Source organism: Camelus bactrianus, chromosome 12 (genome assembly GCF_048773025.1).
Source record: "Camelus bactrianus isolate YW-2024 breed Bactrian camel chromosome 12, ASM4877302v1, whole genome shotgun sequence".
Classification (NCBI taxonomy): domain Eukaryota; kingdom Metazoa; phylum Chordata; class Mammalia; order Artiodactyla; family Camelidae; genus Camelus; species Camelus bactrianus.
In genome coordinates, this window is record NC_133550.1 from 12,900,929 (window position 1) to 12,923,376 (window position 22,448).

At 40.6% G+C, this 22,448-nt stretch overlaps 1 protein-coding gene across 5 annotated transcripts in view; it reads left to right on the plus strand.

The window, feature by feature from the left end:
• TESPA1 (thymocyte expressed, positive selection associated 1) overlaps positions 1-22,448 on the plus strand; it is a 72,840-nt gene that overhangs the window by 29,265 nt on the left and 21,127 nt on the right. For 2 of the 5 annotated variants that reach the window (XM_010964433.3, XM_074374702.1), the window contains exon 11: positions 5,272-6,065. The exons of 2 other annotated variants lie outside the window; for them this stretch is intronic. In XM_010964433.3, coding sequence (XP_010962735.1) covers positions 5,272-5,480 — 209 coding nt within the window. In that variant the 3' untranslated portion in view covers positions 5,481-6,065. Of the gene's footprint in view, positions 1-5,271; positions 6,066-22,448 lie in introns of those variants that run through there. One more of the 5 variants, XM_045523624.2, reaches the window with a different exon arrangement.

A 22,448-nucleotide genomic window follows, 5' to 3' on the forward strand; every position in this document is an offset into this window, starting at 1 on the left:
GATTTTACCATATGATAATATTAACCATAACAAATACTTATATATAGTGGTAATTACATGTCCCACACTATCCTTAGCACTTTATGGGAATTAAATCATTTAATCCTGTGATGTAAGTTGTTCTATTGTTCCCTATTTTCTAGATGATGACTCTGGGCACAACTATTTTTATACCAAATAAATTCTGAAGTGAGACAGGAAATGGAGGGGGAGGAGAGGGAAAGAGGACATGATGAGAATGTGATGATTATTTTTCTGCCTCATTTACAATTCTTAACAAGGTTGTTTGTGTCTGTTGGGGAAATACAATTAAAACCAAAATCTTCTGCCACCCCAGAAAACCTCTCCAGAAAGGTATAAGAAAGAAAACCGTTTTGGTTTTGAATAAGCAGCAAGACAGAATACGATGTGTGTCACAGGCAATTCACTAAAGAGACTGCAAAGGCAGGAAGAAATCATCCCCTCTCATGTAGCCAAGGAGATACAACCCTTGACATACATGTTGTCAAAATAAACAATAACCAGTCCTCAGGCAAGAGGACTTGACAGCACCATTTTCCACACAAAGTTCATCCTAGATTCACCTGGTAACTGGGGTGGCCAACTGTGTTAGCTAATTGCCTTTATCAAAGAAATAATAAATACCTCTCATATTTTTATGTCAGATGGTAGTTTTGCAGTTGGAGCCAGGCACCTAAGTTAGATCCCTACCCTCCCATGGAGACTGGGAGATAGGGATGCTGTGATCCCTGATGATTACATGTCAAAGCAATGGCTTCCATATCCTTGAGAAAAACATCTCTGAATTGTAAAGATGATAAGAGTTTTTATTTGGCCTTTAAAAAAGATTTACATACATTTCAAAGAGACAAAGAATTTACAAGTTTTCTATAGAAACATACTTTACCTGGTCTTTGTACTCTCACTTGGCCTTGCTACAGCCTACCGATACCTCCCAGAAAGGTACTTACACAATCATCTGGAGCCCAGAATTTTGCAACATTCACTAAGGGAACACCTCCAGGTTCTTGGTCTGGAAGCCAGCAGTGTCTATAATTGCAGTCCTTTAGGACTGTATATATTTGCATATCTTGAAAGCTGTGGCCTGAGGGTCTAACTTCCAGTGAGTCCAAATTAGGTGTTGACTGAGATCCCTGCCTCTGGAATACTCACAGGTTGTGGTACACCCTCAACAACTGGGACCTAACAAGAATAAATCCAGACAAGCACAAAGTTTTGAGGCACAACCAAGAGCTAGGGCAAGGTTAAATGATAAGGTTCGTCTCCTACACAAGGCTGTTCCTTCAAGATTGGGAGATACAGCTATTTCACCTAATACATAGAAACAAAGAGGGTCAAGCAAAAATGAGGAGACAAAGGAATGTTTCAAATGAAAGAATAAGATAAAGACTCAGAGATAAAAAACAATAAAATGGAGATAAGGTATTTACCTGATAAAGAGTTCAAAGCAATGGTCCTTTAAGTGTTCACCAAACACAGGAGAAGAATGGATAAACACAATGAGAACTTAAACAAAGTTATAAATAAAAAAAGAAAGTACAAAAAGGAAGTCACAGATATGATAAATACAATAACTGCACTGAAAAGTACACTGGCAATGCTCAACAGCAGACTAGATGAAGCAGAGGAAAGAATCGGTGAGCTGGAAGACATGACAGTGGAACTCACCCAAACAGAGCAGCAAAAAGAAAAAAGAATTTTAAAAAGTGAAGATAGCTTAAAGAATCTGTGGGACAACATACAGAAGAATTTGAAGAAATAATGGCTGAAACTATCCCTAACTTGGGGAAGGAAACAGACATCCATATCCAGGAAGCCCAGAGTGTTCCAAACAAGACAAACCCAAAGAGACACACACCAAGATTATTATAAAAATGTCAAAAGTTAAAGATGAAGAGAGTAAAAGTAGCAAGAGAAAAACAACTTGTTAGGCATAAGCAAGCCCCATAAGACTATCAGCCAATTTCTCAGCAAAAACTTTGCAGACTGGAAGGCTTGATATAGTCCATGTGCTCCAAGAAATCAACTTCCAACCAAGCAATACTTTACCCAGCAAGGTAATCATTTAGAATTGAAAAAAAGATAAAGAGCTTTCCAGCCAAACAAAAGCTAAAGGAGTTCATCACCACTAAACTGGCCATGCAATAAATGCTACAGAAATTTCTTTAAGATGAAAAAAGGGGCACCAATTACTAACAGGAAAACAGACGAAAGTAAAAATCTCACTGGTAAAGGTAAATATGTATTAAAGGTAGTATGAAGTTTAAAAGACAAAAGTAGTCAAAATAATTAGTTAAGAGATACACAGAATAAAAAGATGTAAAATGTGACATCAGAAACAAAATTGAAGAAGAAGGTATAGCCCAGTGGAGCTATAGAGTATGAGCTTAGCGAGTATGAGCTTAGCAAGCACAAGGTCCTGAATTCAATCCCCAGTACCTCCACTAAAAATAATAAATAAATAAATAAATAAATAAATAAATAAATAAATAAATACATACATACATACATACATACATACATACATATATACATACATACACAATATGTGGATGGGGGTTAATTTAGGGTTTAGAATGCATTCAAACTTAACTTACTATCAACTTAAAAATATATATATATATTATTTATATATATAAAAATATTTTTTTCAATAGCCAAGATATGGAAACAACGTAAGTGTCCATCAGTGAATAAATGTATAAAGAAGATGTGGTATATGTATATCAATGGAATACTATTCAGCCATTAAAAAAGAAATCTTACCATTTTCAACAACATGCATGGATCTCAAGACTATTATGCTAAGTGAAATGAGTCTGACAGAGAAGATAAATACCATATGATTTCATTTATATGTGGAATCTGAAAACAAAACAACAAAGCAAACAAAACAAGGCAAAATTGATTAAACAGAGAACAGATGGTGGTGGTCAGAGTAGGGAGGGATTGGAGCGTAAGTGCAATGGGTGAAGGGGATCAAGAGGTACAAACCTTCACTTATAAAATAAATAAGCTATTGGGGTATAATGTACAGCATGGGTACTATAGTTAATAATATTGTACTGCAAATTTGAAAGTTGCTAAGAAAGTAAATATTAAGAGTTCTTGTCACCCTCCCCTAAACACACACACACACACACACACACACACACACACACACACAAACATGCTTTAGAAAGTGTGGGGGTGGAGGTGAAGCCTATTTCTCAACAGGGAAATTTAAACTTCTTCTTTTGAATTTGTACTTGCCATTATATTTTTTTGTATCTTTGTCTCTCTTCCTTTGCGTTCCCTTTATCTGTACTGCCCATTTCCACTCACTGTGGAAAGTAGAAAAGTAATTTCTATATGCACCCCATAATGTTCATTTTCTGAGTTATAAATTTCAAATGTTCCAGTGGATTACCAAGGCCATATCCAAGGGTGTCAAGCCACACAGCTTCAGGTGTCAACATTCCCGTAGACTGTAGGGTAAGCATTGCTCCTAGAAATATGCAGAGCAGAGTCCCTGTCTCCATCCCCACGATTTTACCCAGCCCTTCAGGTAGATATCACCTCCAGTGATTATATGGCATTTTCAGAGATACTATCTCATATACATCTTATAACCATACAGATAACAGAAACCATTTTATGCTTAAGACTCAGAGAAGGAAAATTATTTAGCAAGATTATGTAACTAGTTAGTTAATATCAGAATCAGAAAGAAAGCCTAGGTCTCCTGACTCCTGAACCAGTGCTCTTTTCATCAGAGCACACTGCCCTGAGTGTGCGGAAGTTCAGACTGCAGCTGTGGATCAGAGCAAGCCTCATTGCCTGCACTTGGGTCTGACCATCATTAACTGTGTGCCCTAACCCTTTGAGCTAAGCACCAATAACCTGACTACCTTTGTCCCACTAAATTTTGTTTGCCTTCTTATGAATTCACTGGCAAGATGAGCTTTGTGCCAGTTAAGAAGGAATGCTCACAGGATACTTAGAGCTCCTAGGTTAGTGAAAGACATGAAAGGAAAATCAATAATTACTTTGATCTAATCTCATTAAATGCCCTGGGGACAGAAGAATGAACTTCCCAGAGAATGTGTCCAGGTGAGTCTGGACAGATGAGTAAAGGTTGAACAGGGGAAAGGCACTGGTGGGAGGGATTTAGAAGAAGAAACAGGGCATTGCTATCCCAGGTAGAGAGAAAATATGTTCAAAGGCAAAGAGGAACAGAATATCACAATATTGTATCTCAGAAACTACACCTTGTGCCTAGTGGGAGAAAGGGGATCTAAGGGAGATCAAAATTAAGAATAGGAAAGATAAATAGAAATCAGAATATGAAACAAAGCCTTCTGTGTTATTTTAAGTGTTTTAATTTAGTCTAGGAAGATAGGAAACCAGTTAAAAATTTATAAGGAAGTGACATGATTAGATTTATCTTTTAGAAAGAATATTTTAGCAGAAGTATGGGAGATGGACTAAATATGGAGCCAGTGGAATAAGGAAAATCATTAAAGAGTCTACCACAGTAGTTTGATACAGCCACTACGGAAAATAGTATGAAGATTCCTTAAAAAACTAAAAATAGACTTGCCATATAATCCAGCAATCCCATTCCTGGGCATATATCTGGAGGAAACACTAATTTGAAAAGATCCATGCGCCCCAGTGTTCATAGCAGCACTATTTACAATAGCCAAGACATGGAAGCAACCTAAATGTCCATCAACAGATGACTGGGTAAAGAAGTAGTGGTACATGTATACAGTGGAATACTACTCAGCCATAAAAAATGAAATGATGCCATTTGCAGCAACATGGATGGACCTAGAGATTATCATACTAAGTGAAGTAAGCCAGAAAGAGAAAGACAAATACCATATATCACTTACATGTGGGATCTTAAAAAAATTACACAAATGAACTTATTTACAAAACAAAAACAGACTCACAGACATAGAAAACAAATTTTTGGTTACTGGGGGGAACTGGGGAGGGAGGGATAAATTGGGAGTTTGGGATTTGCAGATACTAACTACTATGTATAAAATAGACAGACAACAAGGTCCTACTGTACAGCACTGTATTCAATGTCTTATAATAACCTATAATGAAAGAGAATAAGAAAAATAATATATATGTATGTATAACTGAATCACTATGCTGTACACTAGAGACTAACACAGCATTGTAAACCAACTATGCTTCAATAATTAAAAAAAAAAAAAAACATGATGTGGTTCTTTCTAATTCCCATTGCAGGCTGTCACCACCACCACAGCAGCACCTGCTCTGACAGCAGTGGCTTCATAGAAGAGCCTAATTCCCACCTCTTCTTGCAGGAGGTTGTACAGCCTCCAACATCCAGCTGCGGCTCCCTGGCCCTGCAGACTCCCGATCTCAGTAGGAGAAAAGCAGCGTGGCGCACTGGGCAGAAGACCAGGGTGGGAGACTGGGAATCTGCGTCCTGATGCTGTCGTGAACGGCAGGCCCAGAGACAGACCTTAAACAGTCACTTCCTTTCTTTGGTTTTTCTACTATGCGGGTATTAGATTCCATGCTCTGCATGATGTGGACGGTGTAAACTGAACAAAGACTTAATTTTCTCCGCAGCTTTGACACTGCCTAGGGCAGTTAGAAGATTTAAGGATGATCCAGTTTGAGGAACAAGGTTTGGAACTGGAATATTCTCAAAATGCTCAAGCTAAGTGAAAAAGGACAAAACCCGCTTTCAGACTCTGAAACCTTGGTGCAACCTCAGTGGGACTCCCTGGGACTCCCTCTGAGCCTCTGCTCATCCCTACATATTCCCGTTAAATTCCAGAAAGTCTTCCACCACATCAGAGTCCTGTTTTTCTTCTTGAGGCCTCATCCAAGGAAATTCACATGTACCCCCCCCCCCATTAAAGCCAGCTTCTCCCTCAGTCCCAAATGTTGTATCTTCACAGTGAAATAGATGCATGGGATTCAGTCCCTCCTCTTGGCCACTGCAAAAAGTTCACAGTATTTTCTGCTGGCAGAAAACAATACAAATAAAAATATGTTTTTAAACCTTGGCATTTTTAAGAGAGAATGAACAGTTGTGATTTGGGTCAGATGGAAAATATTTTTTAAAATATTAAGCCCCATTAACCAGTGGGGCTTAAGCCTCTACAGTGCTCTACCAGGCAGTACGTGGTGTAGAGAATCTTATACACATGCCACCCCCAAGAAAATGTCAGTAGAGGGGGAGCGGTCTCTCAGTCTCTCTCTCTCTCTCACACACACACACATTGCACACACACACACATTTACAGGAATGTATAACTTGCTTGCCTAACACATTGCAAAACAGCCAACACCAGGAGAGAAGGACTAGAGGGAAAGCATAGCCATGAGTGTTAAAGAAAAACATCATACCAGGCATGATGAGTGAACAGAGGTCTGTTTTATTTCGCTGCTGTGGCCAGCAGTAGCACTTAGAGCCTAGGCCAGCCTGATTGCCTCGCCAAGTGGAAACAAAGGGCTGGAGAGTTTTTAAGAGCTGGAGTGGCAGCCATCTTAGGCCGTCTACATTTGCTAATTGGCCCTACCCAATGGCAAAGTAAACTTTTCCGGTATCTTCTTGACATGAGGTAGCTTTGTGACTTGGAGCCAGCCCTCCTCCTCCTCACCCCTCAGTTGGGCTCCTACCTCCCACAGAACCTGGGAGATGTGGGTGCTAATTTCCTTGACACTGACATTTCAGAGAAATGGTTCTTAGGTCATAGAGAATGTGGTTGTGAGAGTGGAATGAAGCTGGGAGAAGATTTCCACCCCAAAGGGGACAGAGAAAGATTTACAATAACAAGCTTTCTAAAATAAATGCCCTAAGAAGAGAGGTCAGGTCCTAAGGAAGGAAGACACCTGTCCAAAGTTTAATCAAGCTGAGGGGAATAGTAAGGCCCTTGATTATGAGAGAGACCTGAAGGATCTGAGATTATTTCATTTAAAGAGCTTAGGAGACTAAGCATATTTGACCCCATCTCCTTGAAGAAATGGCTTGGGTGCTGCAGAAGAAGGCAATGTTCACATTCATCTTTGCCAGAAGCTGCCATTAGGATCAGGAATGAATAATTGAAGACTTCTAGAGAGCTCGTCTGGAGGGACATGGGGACAGGATTCTGGAGGCAGGGTATGGATGGGATAACCCTCTCTGTTCCCTGGAGCCACGTGGGGCTCTGGTCCCTCAGGCCACACGGCCCAAGAGCTTGGAGTAACTGACAGATCCACACAGGCCACACCTCGGAGGGAGGAAGAGAAGCGTCCCCTTTCCCTCCCAGGCAGACTCTGAGGAACTGGGAAGGTGAATCAGTATCATTTATGGAAGATTCTATTATTAACCCCAGGAACAAAGCTTCCCCTGCTCCTCTCACGCCTTAGCTCTCTCCCGCGTCTGCCTGGGCTCCAGCTCCTGCCTTTGGCAAACAAGAGAATCAGGCCCCTCTCCCAGCCTCCTCAGCCACAAGCCGTCCCTGCCGTGATGGTGACGGGGGGCGGAGCGGGGGTTCACACTTCTAGGCTTGTTGCAGCCAGATGGACCTGCTAGTTGTCCCTAGGCTGGTCTGCAGTTGTCGCCTCTAAACAGTGGTGAGAGGGGTGGGATGTGGAGGGCAGAGCCAACGCAGCACTTAGGAGAAAGGAATTTGTAGCAATTCGTGGTGATTCAGTGGGTCATTAATGGAGCACAGCCATCGAAGTCCCAGTGGTGCTCCCAGATCCCAGCTGTACTCCTCTTTACAAGCCACCCCCCTCATCAGGACGGCCAAGCTGCTCCAGCCCTGTGAGCCCAGCAGGAAAGGGGTTAAGATCTCCATTCCCACTGACAAAACTGAGGCCTGAGAGTCAGAAGATCACAGCTTGAAAGGATGAGTCCAGTTGTCTGACGGTAAAGAAAAAAAGGCCCAGAAAAAGGAGCTGAATGTATGAGCAAGATCACGCACTGGCAGCCCAGGCTGGAGCTCCGGTTCCCCGACGGCGAGGGCGGGGACGTTCGTCTATTAGGTCCACTCGCTAGCCAGCCGCCATGTGATGTAGTGAAGGAGTTTAACCTCCCTAAGTTCCCAGTTCTAAAGCTACAATACTAATACCTGTCCTGTCTGGTATATTGGACTGGAGCAAGGAAAGTAATGGTATCAAAGTGTTTTTAACACAGCAGTGTTCATTCTAGGAAGGAGTCTGATGAGACAGAACGCCCTGACTCATAGCATCAAAATGGCCGTAACCTGAGGAGGCAGGACTCGAATCTAGCCACTCGCTCACTGTGTGACCTTAAACAAGTTACTCAGTTTTTCTGTGCCTCAGATTCCTAATCAATAAATTGTGGGTAATGTCAAAGTAAAAACTGTATCAAAGTTAAACAGGCAAGAAAGACTTTATTCGTAGCCATTGCAATAGGGGAGAGAGGCCAGAACTAAGCCTGAGCTCAACACTGCTGGAACAGGATCGACAGTTTTTAAGGAGAGGAGTGAGGTAATGAAAAAGCACCTGACGACCTCAGGAGGTGGTCATAGGCCATCTGAATTTCCGGACTGGCTTTATCCAAAGGAAAAATCCCTCTCACATCTTTGTGACAGGAGATAGGTTTTCAACTTGGGGCTAAGTGTCCACTGAGGCTACTGGCAGGCAGGGTGCTAATCTGCTTTGAGGATTCCATGCTTTGATGAGCCTTTCCCAAGAGATGGCTCCCAGGTCCTTGTGAAAGACAGCCCTGAGCTGTAAAACTAAGAGACTGGGAGAAGATTTACATCTCAAAGGGGTACAGGAATAATTCACAACGGCAAGTTTTCTAGAGGAAATGCTCCAAGTGGAGGTCAGGAGCCTAGAGTCAGGAAGAAGCCTGCCCAAAGCTTAGCTAAGCTGAAGGGGACGTTAAGGCCGTCTTGTTCCATAATAGTAATAATGCTCACTTCATAAGCTTGCTGTGAGCATCAAATGAGTTTTCCTTTGTAAGAGCAGAGCAGAGTGCCTTCACTTATTACTCATGAGAGAAGGGTTTGAAATTATTACTATTCTAAGTGATGTCTGAGATGTCTTCCGTTTCTGAGGTTTGTTCATTCTTTAGGACATGCTGACTTTAATACAGGAAAACAAAATTTTTTCATGAAACAACCATAAGTCTTGGCGTCGGTTTGTATACTTAGGCAGTTTCCCAAGGTGAACGCTCAGTCTGCAGTCACTGTCCTGCCCTGGGTCTGCACACATTCTGCTGCCTGTTCTAACACATGCACACGCCCTGAGGTCTCGGGAAATATAAACTGACTCCACAGTCTTTATAAACCAAAGCAAATTTGTGACGTGAATCTTCTAGGGGTGCAGAGGACTATTGTTCAGTGCTTATTAAGATCAAAGCCAAAATGACTGCTGTGTTATCAGCCGACTGGCACCATTTCCCCAAGTCCCGCCTCTTTGTTAGTGTGAGGATGGGAAATAGTAGGATGAGGGTATCCTAGGAAGACCTCTGCTTCATCCATTCTTCCTCAGTCCTGTCTCCATGAGGACGTGCTTCCGTTCAGGGCTATGATGGGAGACCTGAGCTTGGATAGCAAATGGCTCCAGAAAATTCCAATGACACTGTTTTGTAAAGATCTTTTAATCTAAGAGCATTTCTTTCTCAGATGTTTAGTGCATGATATAGTTACCATTCCTCAATACAACCTTCTCCCTCCATACACGCTACTATGGCCGTTCTTGGTCACTGGTTAACAATCACATGCAAGCAGATGTTTTCTATGCATGAAAGCAGACGGGCACCGTGGCCGCAGGTGTCAATTCCCCTGGGCACATTACCTTGTGCACGCATCATCCCTCAATCAGACTGGTTAGGGGAGAGTTCCTTAGTCCCAGCCACAGAGGCTACTTACTGCTGTGTGAACTTTACCATTTACTCTCTATGGACCGCAATGTCTTCATCTGTTAAAAATGGGAATCATGTGAAGGCTGCTTTCCTCTCAGGTTGTTGTTGTGAAGATCAGGTGAAAAATTAAAAGCATCAGTTGCAAACTATAAATCATATATATACTAAGTTCTTTCCATAAGTTGCAGTTTAAGGCACAGCTATTCCCTTTTTATATCCTACCACTTCCCAAATGTACCTGTAAAGTCAACTTTTATACTATACTCAAAGTCAAGGTGACTGTATTTATAGTATTTAAAGAAAGGTGCATTGTTCAGCATTTTTCCCTGCTGACTCTCATCAGTGTGAGTCAGGACGCAGTAACCTTTATCAGAGTATCTTCTGATCTTGGCACACACACGGGGAATAGAGGACTTGGCCCAGGACTGAGAGTGAGAAACCTTGGTTTGTGCCTCATCCTAGGTTTATGCTGCTGCCTGACCCTGGACAAGTTTCTTTCCCTCTCAGGCTCACAATCCTCATCCACTTCCTATCACCGCTGTAGTAGCCGCTTTAATCCACATCCCCCTTTCCTGCCATAATTTTTCTGTACAGAACTTATGCTATTTAGCATTCTATATTTACTTGGTTAATTTGTTTAATGCCCCTTTTTCCTTAACAACGTGTAAGCTCCATGCAGGAAGATGCTTCATCTGTTTCATTCACTGCGCTGTCCTTGGGTCTAGAAAACCATCTGATGAATAAGAATCACTCTATTTTTTCCCATTTTTTTAAATTGAAGTAGAATTGATTTACAATGTTGTGTGAGTCTGTGGTGTACAGCATAGTAATTAAGTTATGTATATAAATATATACATATTCTTTTTCATTACCAGTTACTCTAAGCCATTGAATATAGTTCCCTGTGCTATACCATAAGACCTTGTTTATCTATTCTGTACATAGTAGTTTGTTTCTGATAATCCCAAACTCCCAATTTATCCCTCCTTCTCCCTTCCCCCTCTGGTAATCATGAGTTTATTTTCTATGTCTGTGAGTCTCTTTCTGTTTTGTAAATAAGTTCATGTGTGTCATTTTTTTAGATTCCACATATAAGTGGTATCGTATGGTATTTGTTTTTCTCTGTCTGACTTACTTCACTTAGTATGATAATCTCTAGATCCATCCATGTTGCTGCCAATGACTATTTCATTCCTTTCTATGGCCGAATAATGTTTGATTATATATATATATCACATTTTCTTTATCTAGTCATCTGTCGATGGACATTGAGTTTACTTCCATGTGTTGGCTATTGTAAAAAGTGCTTATGAACATTGGGGTGCATGTATGTTTTTTTTTTTTACTGGACAGGTTTTATTACTCTTCCCATCTAGTACCACTTCTTGAAACTCTATGCTACTCGTAACACTTGGAACAGGCAATAATTCATCACTTTCTTGGCCAACTTGGCCTGTGTCAATCCTGATTTATATCTGTTCCAGCTGTAATTATTTTTTAATTCTATTTTTATATATAGTGGCTAACATTTGTAAATCTCAAACTCCCAAATTTATCCCCTGCCACCCCCTTTCCCCAGTAACCATAAGATTGTTTACTATGTCTGTGAGTCTGTTTCTGTTTTGTAGATGAGTTCATAATGTCCTTTTTTTTTTTTTTTTCAGATCCCACATATGAATGATATCATGTGGTATTTTTCTTTCTCTTTCTGGCTTACTTCACTTAGAATGACGGTCTGTAGGTCCACCCATGTTGCTGCAAATGGCATTATTTTATTCTTTTTTATGGCAGGGTAGTATTCCATCATATAAATATACCACAACTTCTTTATCCAGTCATCTGTCAATGGACATTTAGGTTGGTTCCATGTCTTGGCTATTGTATATAGTGCTGCTATGAACACTGGGGTACATTTATCTTTTTGCATTAGAGTTTCCTTTGGATGTATACCCAGAAGTGGGATTGCTGGATCATATGGTAAATCTATTTTTAGTTTTTTGGGGAATCCCCATACTATTATCCATAATGGCTGCACGAAACTGCATTGCCACCAACAGTGTAGAAGTGTTCCCTGTTCTCCATGGCCTCTCCAGCATTTATCATTTGTGGACTTTTGAATGATGGCCATTCTGACTGGTGTGAGGTGATACCTCATTTTAGTTTTGATTTGCATTTCTCACATAATTAACAATATTGAGCTTGTTTTCATGTGCCTGTTGGTCATCTGTTAGTCTTCTTTGGAGAAATGTCTATTTAGATCATCTGCCCATTTATTTTTACTGCACTGTTTGTTTTTTGAAATTGAGCTTAATAAGCTGCTTGTATATTTTGGAAATTAATCCCTTATCGGTCACATCATTTGCAAATGTTTTCTCCCATTCCATAGGTTGTCTTTTCATTTTGTTTATGGTTTCCTTTGCTGTGCAAAAGCTTATAAGCTTAATTAGGTCCCATTTGTTTATTTTGGCTTTTATTTCCATTACTCTAGGAGATGGATCCAAAAAAATATTGCTGTGATTTATGTCAAAGAGTGTTCTGCCTGTGTTTTCCTCTAGGAGTTTTATAATATCTGGTCTTACATGTAGGTCTTTAATCCATTTTGAGTTTATTTTTGTATACGGTGTTAGAGAACATTCTAATTTCATTCTTTTAAATGTTGTCTAGTTTTCCTGGCACAACTAATTGAAGAGACTGTCTTTTCTCCATTGTATATTCTTGCCTCCTTTGTTGTAGGTTAATTGACCATAAGTACGTGGGTTTATTTCTGGACTTTCTATCCTGTTCCATTGATTTGCATGTCTGTTTTGTGGGGGTATTACTGATTACTGTAGCTTTGTAGTAAAGTCTGAAGTCAGGAAGCAAGATTCCCGCAGCTCCATTCTTCTTTCTCAAGATTCTTTTGGCTATTCGGGGTCTTTTGCATTTCCATACAAATTTTAAAATTCTTTGTTCCAGTTCTGTGAAAAATGCCATTGGTAATTTGATAAGGATTGCACTGAATCTGTATATGGCCTTTGATAGTATGACCATTTTAATAATATTGATTCTTCCAATACAAGAACACGGTATATCTTTCCATCTTCAGTTTCTTTCATCAGCATCTTATAGTTCTTGGAGTACAGGTCTTTTGCCTCCTTGGGTAGGTTTATTCTGAGGTATTTTATTCTCTTTGATGTGATGGTAAATGAAGTTGCTCACTTTATTTATCTTTCTGCTATGTCATTGTTAGTGTATAGAAATGCAACAGATTTCTGAGTCACTCTTTCTTAAATAAACAAGAAAATGAGGAAAGAGGAGATCAGATTAAATGACTGCAAACCTCAACTGTTGAATCTTTGACTTAGTCATGATATATTTCACCATTTGGTTTCATTCCACTTTGTATCATCCTCCCCCAAATGAACTGTAATAAATATTTCTACAATCTCATGAACTTAACAATAGCAACGAAGGTTCAGGTTAGATAGATATAAAGCCCATCTCATACATTCAAATAAATTCTACCTTAGCTCTAACACCAGAAGTGGCTCCCAATGTCTGTTAAAACTACCAGAAGACAGGCACTGGGAACTTCTCTTCATCTCTACAAGCAAAGGAAAACGGTAAACAATTTGAAAGTAGGACTTTAGCGGCTATCTAAAGATACAGTATGAGGGAAGTCTCCTTGAGGATCCTAATACTTTAGAAGGAGGAAATAATATTGCTCTTCAAGGCAGGAAGTGATCCTGCGCAGATGCAGAGAGATGAGTGAGATGAATTTTCTAAATTGCCTGTTGCCAAAAGTGCCTTTAAAATAAATTGAACTGTTTCAATGTGTCCAGTGGGCATTAGGATGATTCAGCTGAAGAGAGAGAAGACTGAGTGAGAACTGAGTCATTTCTTACATGTCTAAGCCACGTTGCTACCTGTGGAGAATGGGGACCAATTGTTCTTCCCTGCTGAAGAATAGGAGAGAAATGAGCTAAGATTTCAGCAGAACGAAGTTAAGACTAAACCCAAGGTGGGGCTAACTGTCAGTAATAACCACAAAGCAACATAGGAATGATGACTTAGCAAGATGCTGCAATAAACTTCTGCTCTGGAACTCCTTGCAAACAAAAACAAACAAAAATTCTCCAAAGAATTCAAAGGACTGTGAACTCAGAGAAACGTTAAGGATTCATGGCAATTAAGAAATGTCCTTAAAGATCGTAGATGCTTGTAGGCGGGGAGAAGTATTGGAAGTGGAAAGGGGTAATTAATGCCAGATGACTGATTTCCCAGGTCTTATCCAAGAAAGGAAATTGATTGAAACCCTTTGCTCCCTCAGTGTGGCTGTACCCCTTTAGGATGCCTATGCAGGAGCTGAAATATGAGAGAGGGTTTTATGGGGCATGAGAGAAGCATCAGTTGTTTAAATGTCAAAGGGGACACAGTCAAGAAGCCGGGGGGTCTTCCATTGAGACATGAAATGTGTGTTTGCAGGTGCTGGCAATTAAGAGGTGAGCTGTAGGCAGGTAGGAAAGAGAAAGCTCAGCTAAGTCTCATTCGAACCCATGCTCAGGCTCCTAGGTCACACCCACATTCATCCACAACCTGAAGACAAAAATGATCATCATTTTCATTGGTAATGTTTACTACTGTTACACATAATAATAACTAACTATTATTACTAATAGAAAAACATTTTCAAGACAGATACCTCTACCACATTCCAGTCACTATTCTACAGGCTGGTAAGTGCTTTTTTAATGCCTTATGTTTGTACAACATTGTACACCATAGAAAGGGTTTTAATTGTATCAAAAAATCTCAAACTGTCTAAAATATTAATGGAAATGTATTGTCTCGTGTGCCCAGAAAGTACAGAGGCAGAAGTGTCTTCAAGCGAGGCTTGAGTTTGCAGCTCAAATGATGGGACCAAAGCAGTTTATTCTTTCCATTTCTTGTCTCTGCTTCTTTGATGATGGTTCTGTTTTCAATGAGTTTTGCCTTTCATAATCCAAAAATGGCTACCACTCAGTCCTGGGCTGAATGCTTCCCCGAGTACATATGACATGAAGAGTAGATCTCTTCCCCCTATTTCAGTACAAAAGTTTTGGGCTTCAGTCTGATTGATTCAACCTAGGTCACTTGCCACTCAACAATTCAGACAACCTAGAAGAAACAGACAAATTCTTAGAAATGTACAACCCCCCAAGACTGAACCAGGAAGCAACAGAGAACTTGAACAGACCAATTACCTATCATGAAGTTGAATCAGTAATTTTAAAACTCCCAACAAACAAAATCCAGAACGGATGGCTTCACAGGTGAATTTTACCAAACGTTCAGATACGAATAACACCTATCCTTCTCAAACTACTCCAAAAAAGTTGCAGAGGAGGGAATGCTTCCAATGAAGCCAGCATCACCCTGATACCAAACCAGACAGAGATATCACAAAAGTATCCCAGAAGTAAATCCACACATGTATATTCAATTAATCTACAACAAAGGAGGCAAGAATATACAATGGAGAAAAGACAGTCTCTTCAATAAAGGGCGTTGGGAAAACTGGACAGCTACATGTAAAAGAATGAAATTAGAACATTTTCTAATACCATATACAAAAATAAAATCAAAATGGATTAAGGACCTAAATATAAGATTTTAACCATAAAACCCCTAGAAGAAAACATAGGCAGAACATTCTTTGACATAGATATAGGCAGTATTATTTTGGATCTTGCAAGGGAAACAAAAACAAAAATAAACAAATGGGGCATAATTGAACTTAAAGCTTTGGGACAGTGAGGGAAGCCATCAACAAAACAAAAGGCAATCTACTGAATAGGAGAAGATAATTGCAAATTATACGTCTGAGAAGAAAACTCATACAACACAATATTTAAAAAACCAAACAACTCAATTTAAAATGGGCAGAGGACTTGGATACACATTTTCCCAAAGAAGACACACCAATGGCCAAAAAGCACATGAAGAAAATGCTCAACATCAGTAATTATCAAGGAAATGCAAATCAAAACCACAATGAGACATCACTTCGCATTTGTGAGAAAAGCTAGTGACAAAAAGACAAGAAATAACAGGCGTTGGCGAGGATGTGTAGAAAAGAAACCATAGCACACTGTTGGTGGGAATGTAACTTGGTACAACCGTTACGGAAAACAGCATGGAGGTTCCTCAACAAATGAAAACCAGAACTACCATATGACCCAGGAATTCCACTCCTGGGTATATATCTGAAGAAAATGAAGATACTAATTTGAAAAGATTTATGTATCCCAATATTCATAGCAGTATTATTTACAGTAGCAAACATACGGAAAGAACCTAAGTGTTCATCAACAGCTGAATGGATAAAGAAAATGTGCTATATTTATGCAATGGAATATTACTCAACCATAAAAAGAATGAAATTTTGCCATTTGCAATACATAGATGGGCCTGGAGGGGATTATGCTTAATGAAATGAGTCAAAGCAAGGCAAATACTGTATGTTTTCACTTATAATGTGCAATCTAAAAAATAAAATAAATGAAAAATATGACAAAACAGAAAAAGGCTCACAGAAACAGAGAACAAACTAGGGGTTACCATTAGGGAGAAAGGTAGGGGAAGGAGTAAACCAGATGAAGAAGATTAAAAGGTACAAACTACTAAGTACAAAATAAGTTGAGATACAAGGACCCAATGTACAGCACAAGAAATATACCCAATATTGAATAATAACTTACATGGCATATAATCTATAAAAATAATTGAATTACTATGTTCTTTAACTGAAACTAAAATAATATTGTAAGTCGACAATACTTCAATAAAAAGATTTTTAAATATTAGTCATGTTGAAAAAAAAGAAAAAAATCTCAGCAAACCAGGAACAGAAGATAATTTTTTCAGTCTGCTGTATGTCATCTACAAAATAGTACAACTAAAGGTATATATAATAGAGAAGAACTGAAATCCTTCCCTTAAAATCAGGAATTAGATTTAGTAAGGATTTCTGTTCTTATCAATTCTATCTAATATGTTTCTGGGGGTCTTAGTCAGTGCAATAGGCAAGAAAAAAAGTAAAAGAAATGTAGAAACTTCTATCACATGAACAGTCAGATCCTATGGGCTCATGCCTGGGACCGGTTCTCAGTAAATTGAAAGGTTTCTAATTAGGGCCTAATAAAATTCAAATGTCTACCTGGTGATTTTGTGCGAAGAGGCTAACAGGATTCCTAGATCAGGAGTATGATTTTGCCAAAACCAGAACAGTCCTGCTGGTCTCTGACCTTCTCGCTTACTAGCGTGATCTAAAAAGCATGACCACACGCTGCAGAGCTTGGGCAGTGACTCTGGTTCTTCCAACACACGTGGTTCCCAGGAATCTCACAGGTGGAATTAGGCCTTGAATATTAGCTGAAAACCACTACCCTCTAGTTATCATATGAATAGTAAAGGCCTTAATCATTTTGAAGTTATTCCTCTGAGGAAGCAATTATCATGCTATGTACTAATTTGCCCTTAATGGTTAGTAATTTTAAATCTTGTCTGACTAGATTATGGAAATGTGCTAATTACTCAAATATTCCTGTGGCAAAGCAATGGACGTAGAATTCCTTCGAGGAAAATTCAAATTGTGCCTGTGTGGACTGAGAAAGTATTACGGAAAAGAAGGTGTTACCTAAATCTGTAAGGGTTCGCCAATCCTGTCATAAGAAAGAGCGTCTAACTTCACATTGGCTTTGTTTCTTTTACTTTAACCTTTGTATTAAATTGCCTTTGCTGCAAGTTAATCACTAATGGGAGGCTGCCTATAGCTTAAAGCAGGCATCATGGCCCATCTTAGGGAACCCTGCCCCCCCCCCCCATGCCTGACCGTGAAGCTAAAATTCCATTGTTTTGCTCAGAGCAAACATCCTGACCTGGCCTACCTGTGAATGGCTGCAGGAAAGAAGAATTTGGACACATCCCCTCCAGAAACTAGCATCACAACCCAGACAAGATGGCTCTTTAGGACTTCGGTTGGCCATCTCCTCGATCCGCTGGCTTTCAGAATAAGTCACTGTTCCTTGCCCCAGCACCTCATCTCTCCGCTGACTGGCCTGTTGTGCAGCGAGCAGTGAGAGCTTGGGCTCGGTAGTGGTCTGTTGCACTTCCTAGATAGACTGTGTCATATCAAATGCAGCTGAGATATTCGGGGGACGCTCCTTGTTTAGCCTTAATAGTCTCCACTACCTGTGATTAGGTGGCATTTAAGAGAATTGTTTTAAAAAAGGAAAAAAAAAGATTTAGTAAGTGTCAAATTCCAACCTCAGTCATTTCCTTAATCAGAGTATTAATGTTGCTCTCCTTGAATTCTGAACTGTTTTGTATACAGCTGGTGAGAACTCAGGCAATTTTAAAGGTTCCCAATGAGCAAGACTTTCAAAACTGGGCAAATTTGAACCTAGCAAATGTCCAAAGTGAGAAGTGCAAAGGTACCACACCTTGTTCTTATATAATGTCCATCCGAATCATGTGTTCAGGTGTCAAAGCCCTCCAACCAAAACCACGAGGAAGACAGCAATAGTGGAAAAGGCTGGGTTTAGTACCCACTGCAGTGGGGAGAAGTAAACCACAGGGAATCGCAGAGACGTGGTGCCTTCGTCCCGGGCTGAGAGACAGGACTCGTTACAGGATCTGGCCTGTGTGAAGCAATTTGCGGGATGCTTTAGGGAAACAGTCGTCAGCGCTGGATTGGATGCTGTCAGGGAGCAGGAGTCATGCTGTGATGGGCGGCTTAACTAACCTTATCTAGAAGGAGAAGGGACTAGAGCGATGCTAACGCTGCACTAGGTGGTGAACTGCACTCGCTCATTGTCTGGGAGAGGGGGTATTTGATTTGTTATGATTTGCGCACTAACCTTGTTTTTGTCTGCACTGAAACAAAAATATGAATTGATCAAAATTTTGAAAGTCACAGACTGCCTTGAGTGATGTTGGTATTTTGTGAGATCAGTTGTGTCCCACAAGAGAGCACCACTTCCAAGCTACGAGCCTAGGACAACCCCTAACAATTCTGAAGCCCACGTGTGTCCGGCCGGTTCCCAGACCTCAGGAGATGCTTCTGTTTTTCTCACCTGCTAAGTCACTGCTGATAAGAGAATCATTATGGGTCAGGTAATAGTAGAGTCTGGTGGAATCAAACTGAACATTTGTACCTAGGAAATGTTGATTAGTGCATTCACATAAGAGAAAGTTCTAGTCATGAGTGACTTTGCTGATGTCATGAGTGGTATACCAAAGGATTCTGTCTTGTTTTTAAAAAAATCGGATAACCATGTAGGAAGTTCATTTATTAACAATAACACAAGGAAGAACTAGGTACAATTCAAAGTATCTGTCACTTGAATTGACTAAATTACTGGACAACCACCACCCAAACCCCTAAAAAAATACACTATTTTGATGCTGCTCATTATTATTTTATATTTGAAAGCAGATAAACTGATTAGAGATAAGCGAGAGATGACAGATCTGGAAAGTAGTTGCATTAAATCAAATCAAGGGGCGTTCTGGCCCAGCCCAGCAGGATCCAATGCAGAAGGCCGAGGCTGATTCCATCTCAGTGATTCCTCTTAGAGGGTAAATCGCTTAAGCCAGTCGAACAAATCTGCGAGAGAAGAAAGATACAATCAAGAGGATTCCAAAAAAGGATTAAGGGTGTGGCTTCATTCTCCAAAATCTGTCAGGAGACTAAAAAATGTCAACAGACACAGGATTCAGTGGAGTCAAAAAGACCATGAGATTTATCTCCCTGGAAGATAAATGACTGACTCCTGTCCGTGAGAAACTGGATGTGCAGCCCTGGGTGGAAGACGAGATAGGCTAGAAGCTCAGAGAAAACAGTCAGAAGACCAATACGGATTAGTTTTCCATATACTAAGGCACAAAGCAATCCAGCCTTCTTAGAAGAGACAAATTTTCCTTTTCTCACCCACAGGCCACTTAGGACAGACCCGTGAGCCCATGCCAAGCATGGCTCAGACTCTGAAAGAGAATAAAGCGTTATTGCAAAAGATTCCTCAGGCCTTTCGTCATTTATGTCAAATCCATCGCTTTTCTTACCCCCTATACATCCAGGGGAAAGTTTCTATAGTAATTTTTCCATTTCTTCGTCTTAAAAGTGTTCATTTCATAGAGTTACTATGAGATTTAAATCACATTATATGTGTGAATTTTATACCATGATGCCTGTCATATATTCAGAATCAGCAACTTTTGTAATTGATTTTACCTGAAAGTTGAAGGAGAGAGAAAAATGCACCAGTAATAGGAAGACTGTAGCAGGATCCTCAATGGATTTCCAAATTCACAGAAATATTCTGAATCACGCTCAAAACATTCTGCTTCAAGGAAACGTCATTATGAAGCTATTTTCTATTTTTTAAAAATTATTTAAAGGAACAAAGAATGTTCTGGTTAAAAAAAAAAAGAACTAATGAAACAGGTTCCTGGCCAAATGGAGGCTATACATACATTGATCTTTTTAGTGACATTTCTAATAAAGATGAATTTTCCCTATTAAGTGCCAGTATTTCAAGAGTCATTCAGGCAAAATTGGTAAATAAGATGTTGCAAAGTCCTGGCTCCTTTGATGTCTCTGTTGACTTGACTATTAAGTCCACAAGGAATTAGAGAATAATGAAAAAAGAAAAACCATGGCTTTTCTCATGGCTTCCTCTCCCTCCCCCCAGAATGTAGTCCACTATGAGGATAGGGGACACAGGGAATCCAGATCTCCATAAGGAAAGCGCTTGGATGGGGCGGTCTTACTAAATCGAGTGGTGGTGCGAGCAGCTGTAGTCACGGTGGGAGCAGCAGCGGTTTCCACGGCAGCAGTCGTGGTGCGAGCGGAAGTGGTCGAGGTGGCAGCAGTCGTGCCTGGAGCTTCGGTAGCTGAAATTAGGAGGAACTGTTCCACTCAAGACATTTGACTCTCCCTCAGGGAACAAAATTTGTCCCACCCAATCCTGGATGTGCCTTCCTCATTCTGAACTCACCTCTACAAATGTCATCAGTTCTGCCCCACATTTACCCTGGCCACCCACTCTCCTGTGGCCTCATTCTTCCTAGCCCTGTGCTTGGCGGTGCAGAAAGAATGTAGGGTCTCCCCGCAAGGATAATGAGACTGATACAAGAGACAGGCAAATCTTTCCCCGAGGCAAAAGACCAGGTCCGCATGTATCCCTTTTCACAGGGGCTACTGCTCAGAGGCAACAAGGAAACCCCTCGTGGACTGACATTCTGGTAACTTCCTACTGAATAACGTTGAATGGAATGGTTTCCATTGCAGCATGGATGGGTGGGAGTAGAGGGGCAAACCCTAGAGGAGAGGAGAGGGGAGGAAAGAATGAGACGATGCTTCTCAGGTTTACAGCACTAGTATCTCCTTTCTTCGAGCGCAGTAAAATCCCTTCCCGCAGGGTCTGGCCTGAGAGGAGGCAAATTTGTCTCCCTCTAGTGTCCATCTGGACTCCTATTACAGCCGAACCGTCAGAGCCATGTTAGACATACTGGGAGAGATTGGTACTATTCTGGTAATAATAAAAACAAGCAAATGCTCCATCAACCACCCCATATTCAAAGGGAACTTGGCAAGATTTATGACAATGATCACTCCCTGCAGAGCTACTAGCAAATAGCAAGACTCAGACCCCACAACTGTGAGTTAAATCCACCTCAACTACTGGGCAGCACCGTCTCCACACCCACACTGTAGCCATGCTGTCTCAGCCTCATACAGGAAACAGAATATTTTAAAATTTATCTACATGGCAGATGGGACACAGGGCACAGCTGTGAGGTCTGACCAGAGTCAATTCCTTGATGACCAGAGGACACGAGTCCTCGAGCTCTGGAGGCTGAAAAGAGAGGTCTTCAGAAAGCCTGCATGAACACAACGCACGCGGCATAGAATGGGCAGGACGCTGTGGAGGAGCCCAGGATTGACTGGGAGGTTTGGTCCACAAACTTGGGTTTCAGGTTAAAGAAGAAAACAAACTTCAGCCTGGGAATGAGGCACAGATGCCATTACAATGAGCAAAGCTGAGAACCCTTCTCCTGCTGGCCCCCACATTCCCCAGCCTGTATCCCACCCTCTTGTATGGTCCTAATGCCCTCATTTCTGCATCACCTTCAGGAAGTACATTCTCTTCCTTCAGTCTGGGGCCAACTGTCTTCTCATTTAAACACTGGCCATATACTCAGCCCTTCAATTTAGGGTAACCAGAGAGACTTTACAGGCGTCTCCCTGTAAATTCTCAAGCCACATCAGACCACATTCTCTTATTCTTCTTGCTGGAGGAAAATAAATGATTGACCCACAATTTACATAAATCCACGGCTGGAGATTCATGTTCTCTCATAACCTGTATGAAATAAGCAGATACATAAATCTGGAATACCGCTTTCCGAGGCTTGTGCTTAGAATTCGTTATAAGCTATCCATTATGGAAGCTTTAACACGAAGCTGGGATTGAAAACGGTCTTTGCAGGAAGGAAATAAAGCACAAGTACAGACTCACCAGCAGGGGTGTCAGGTGGAGCA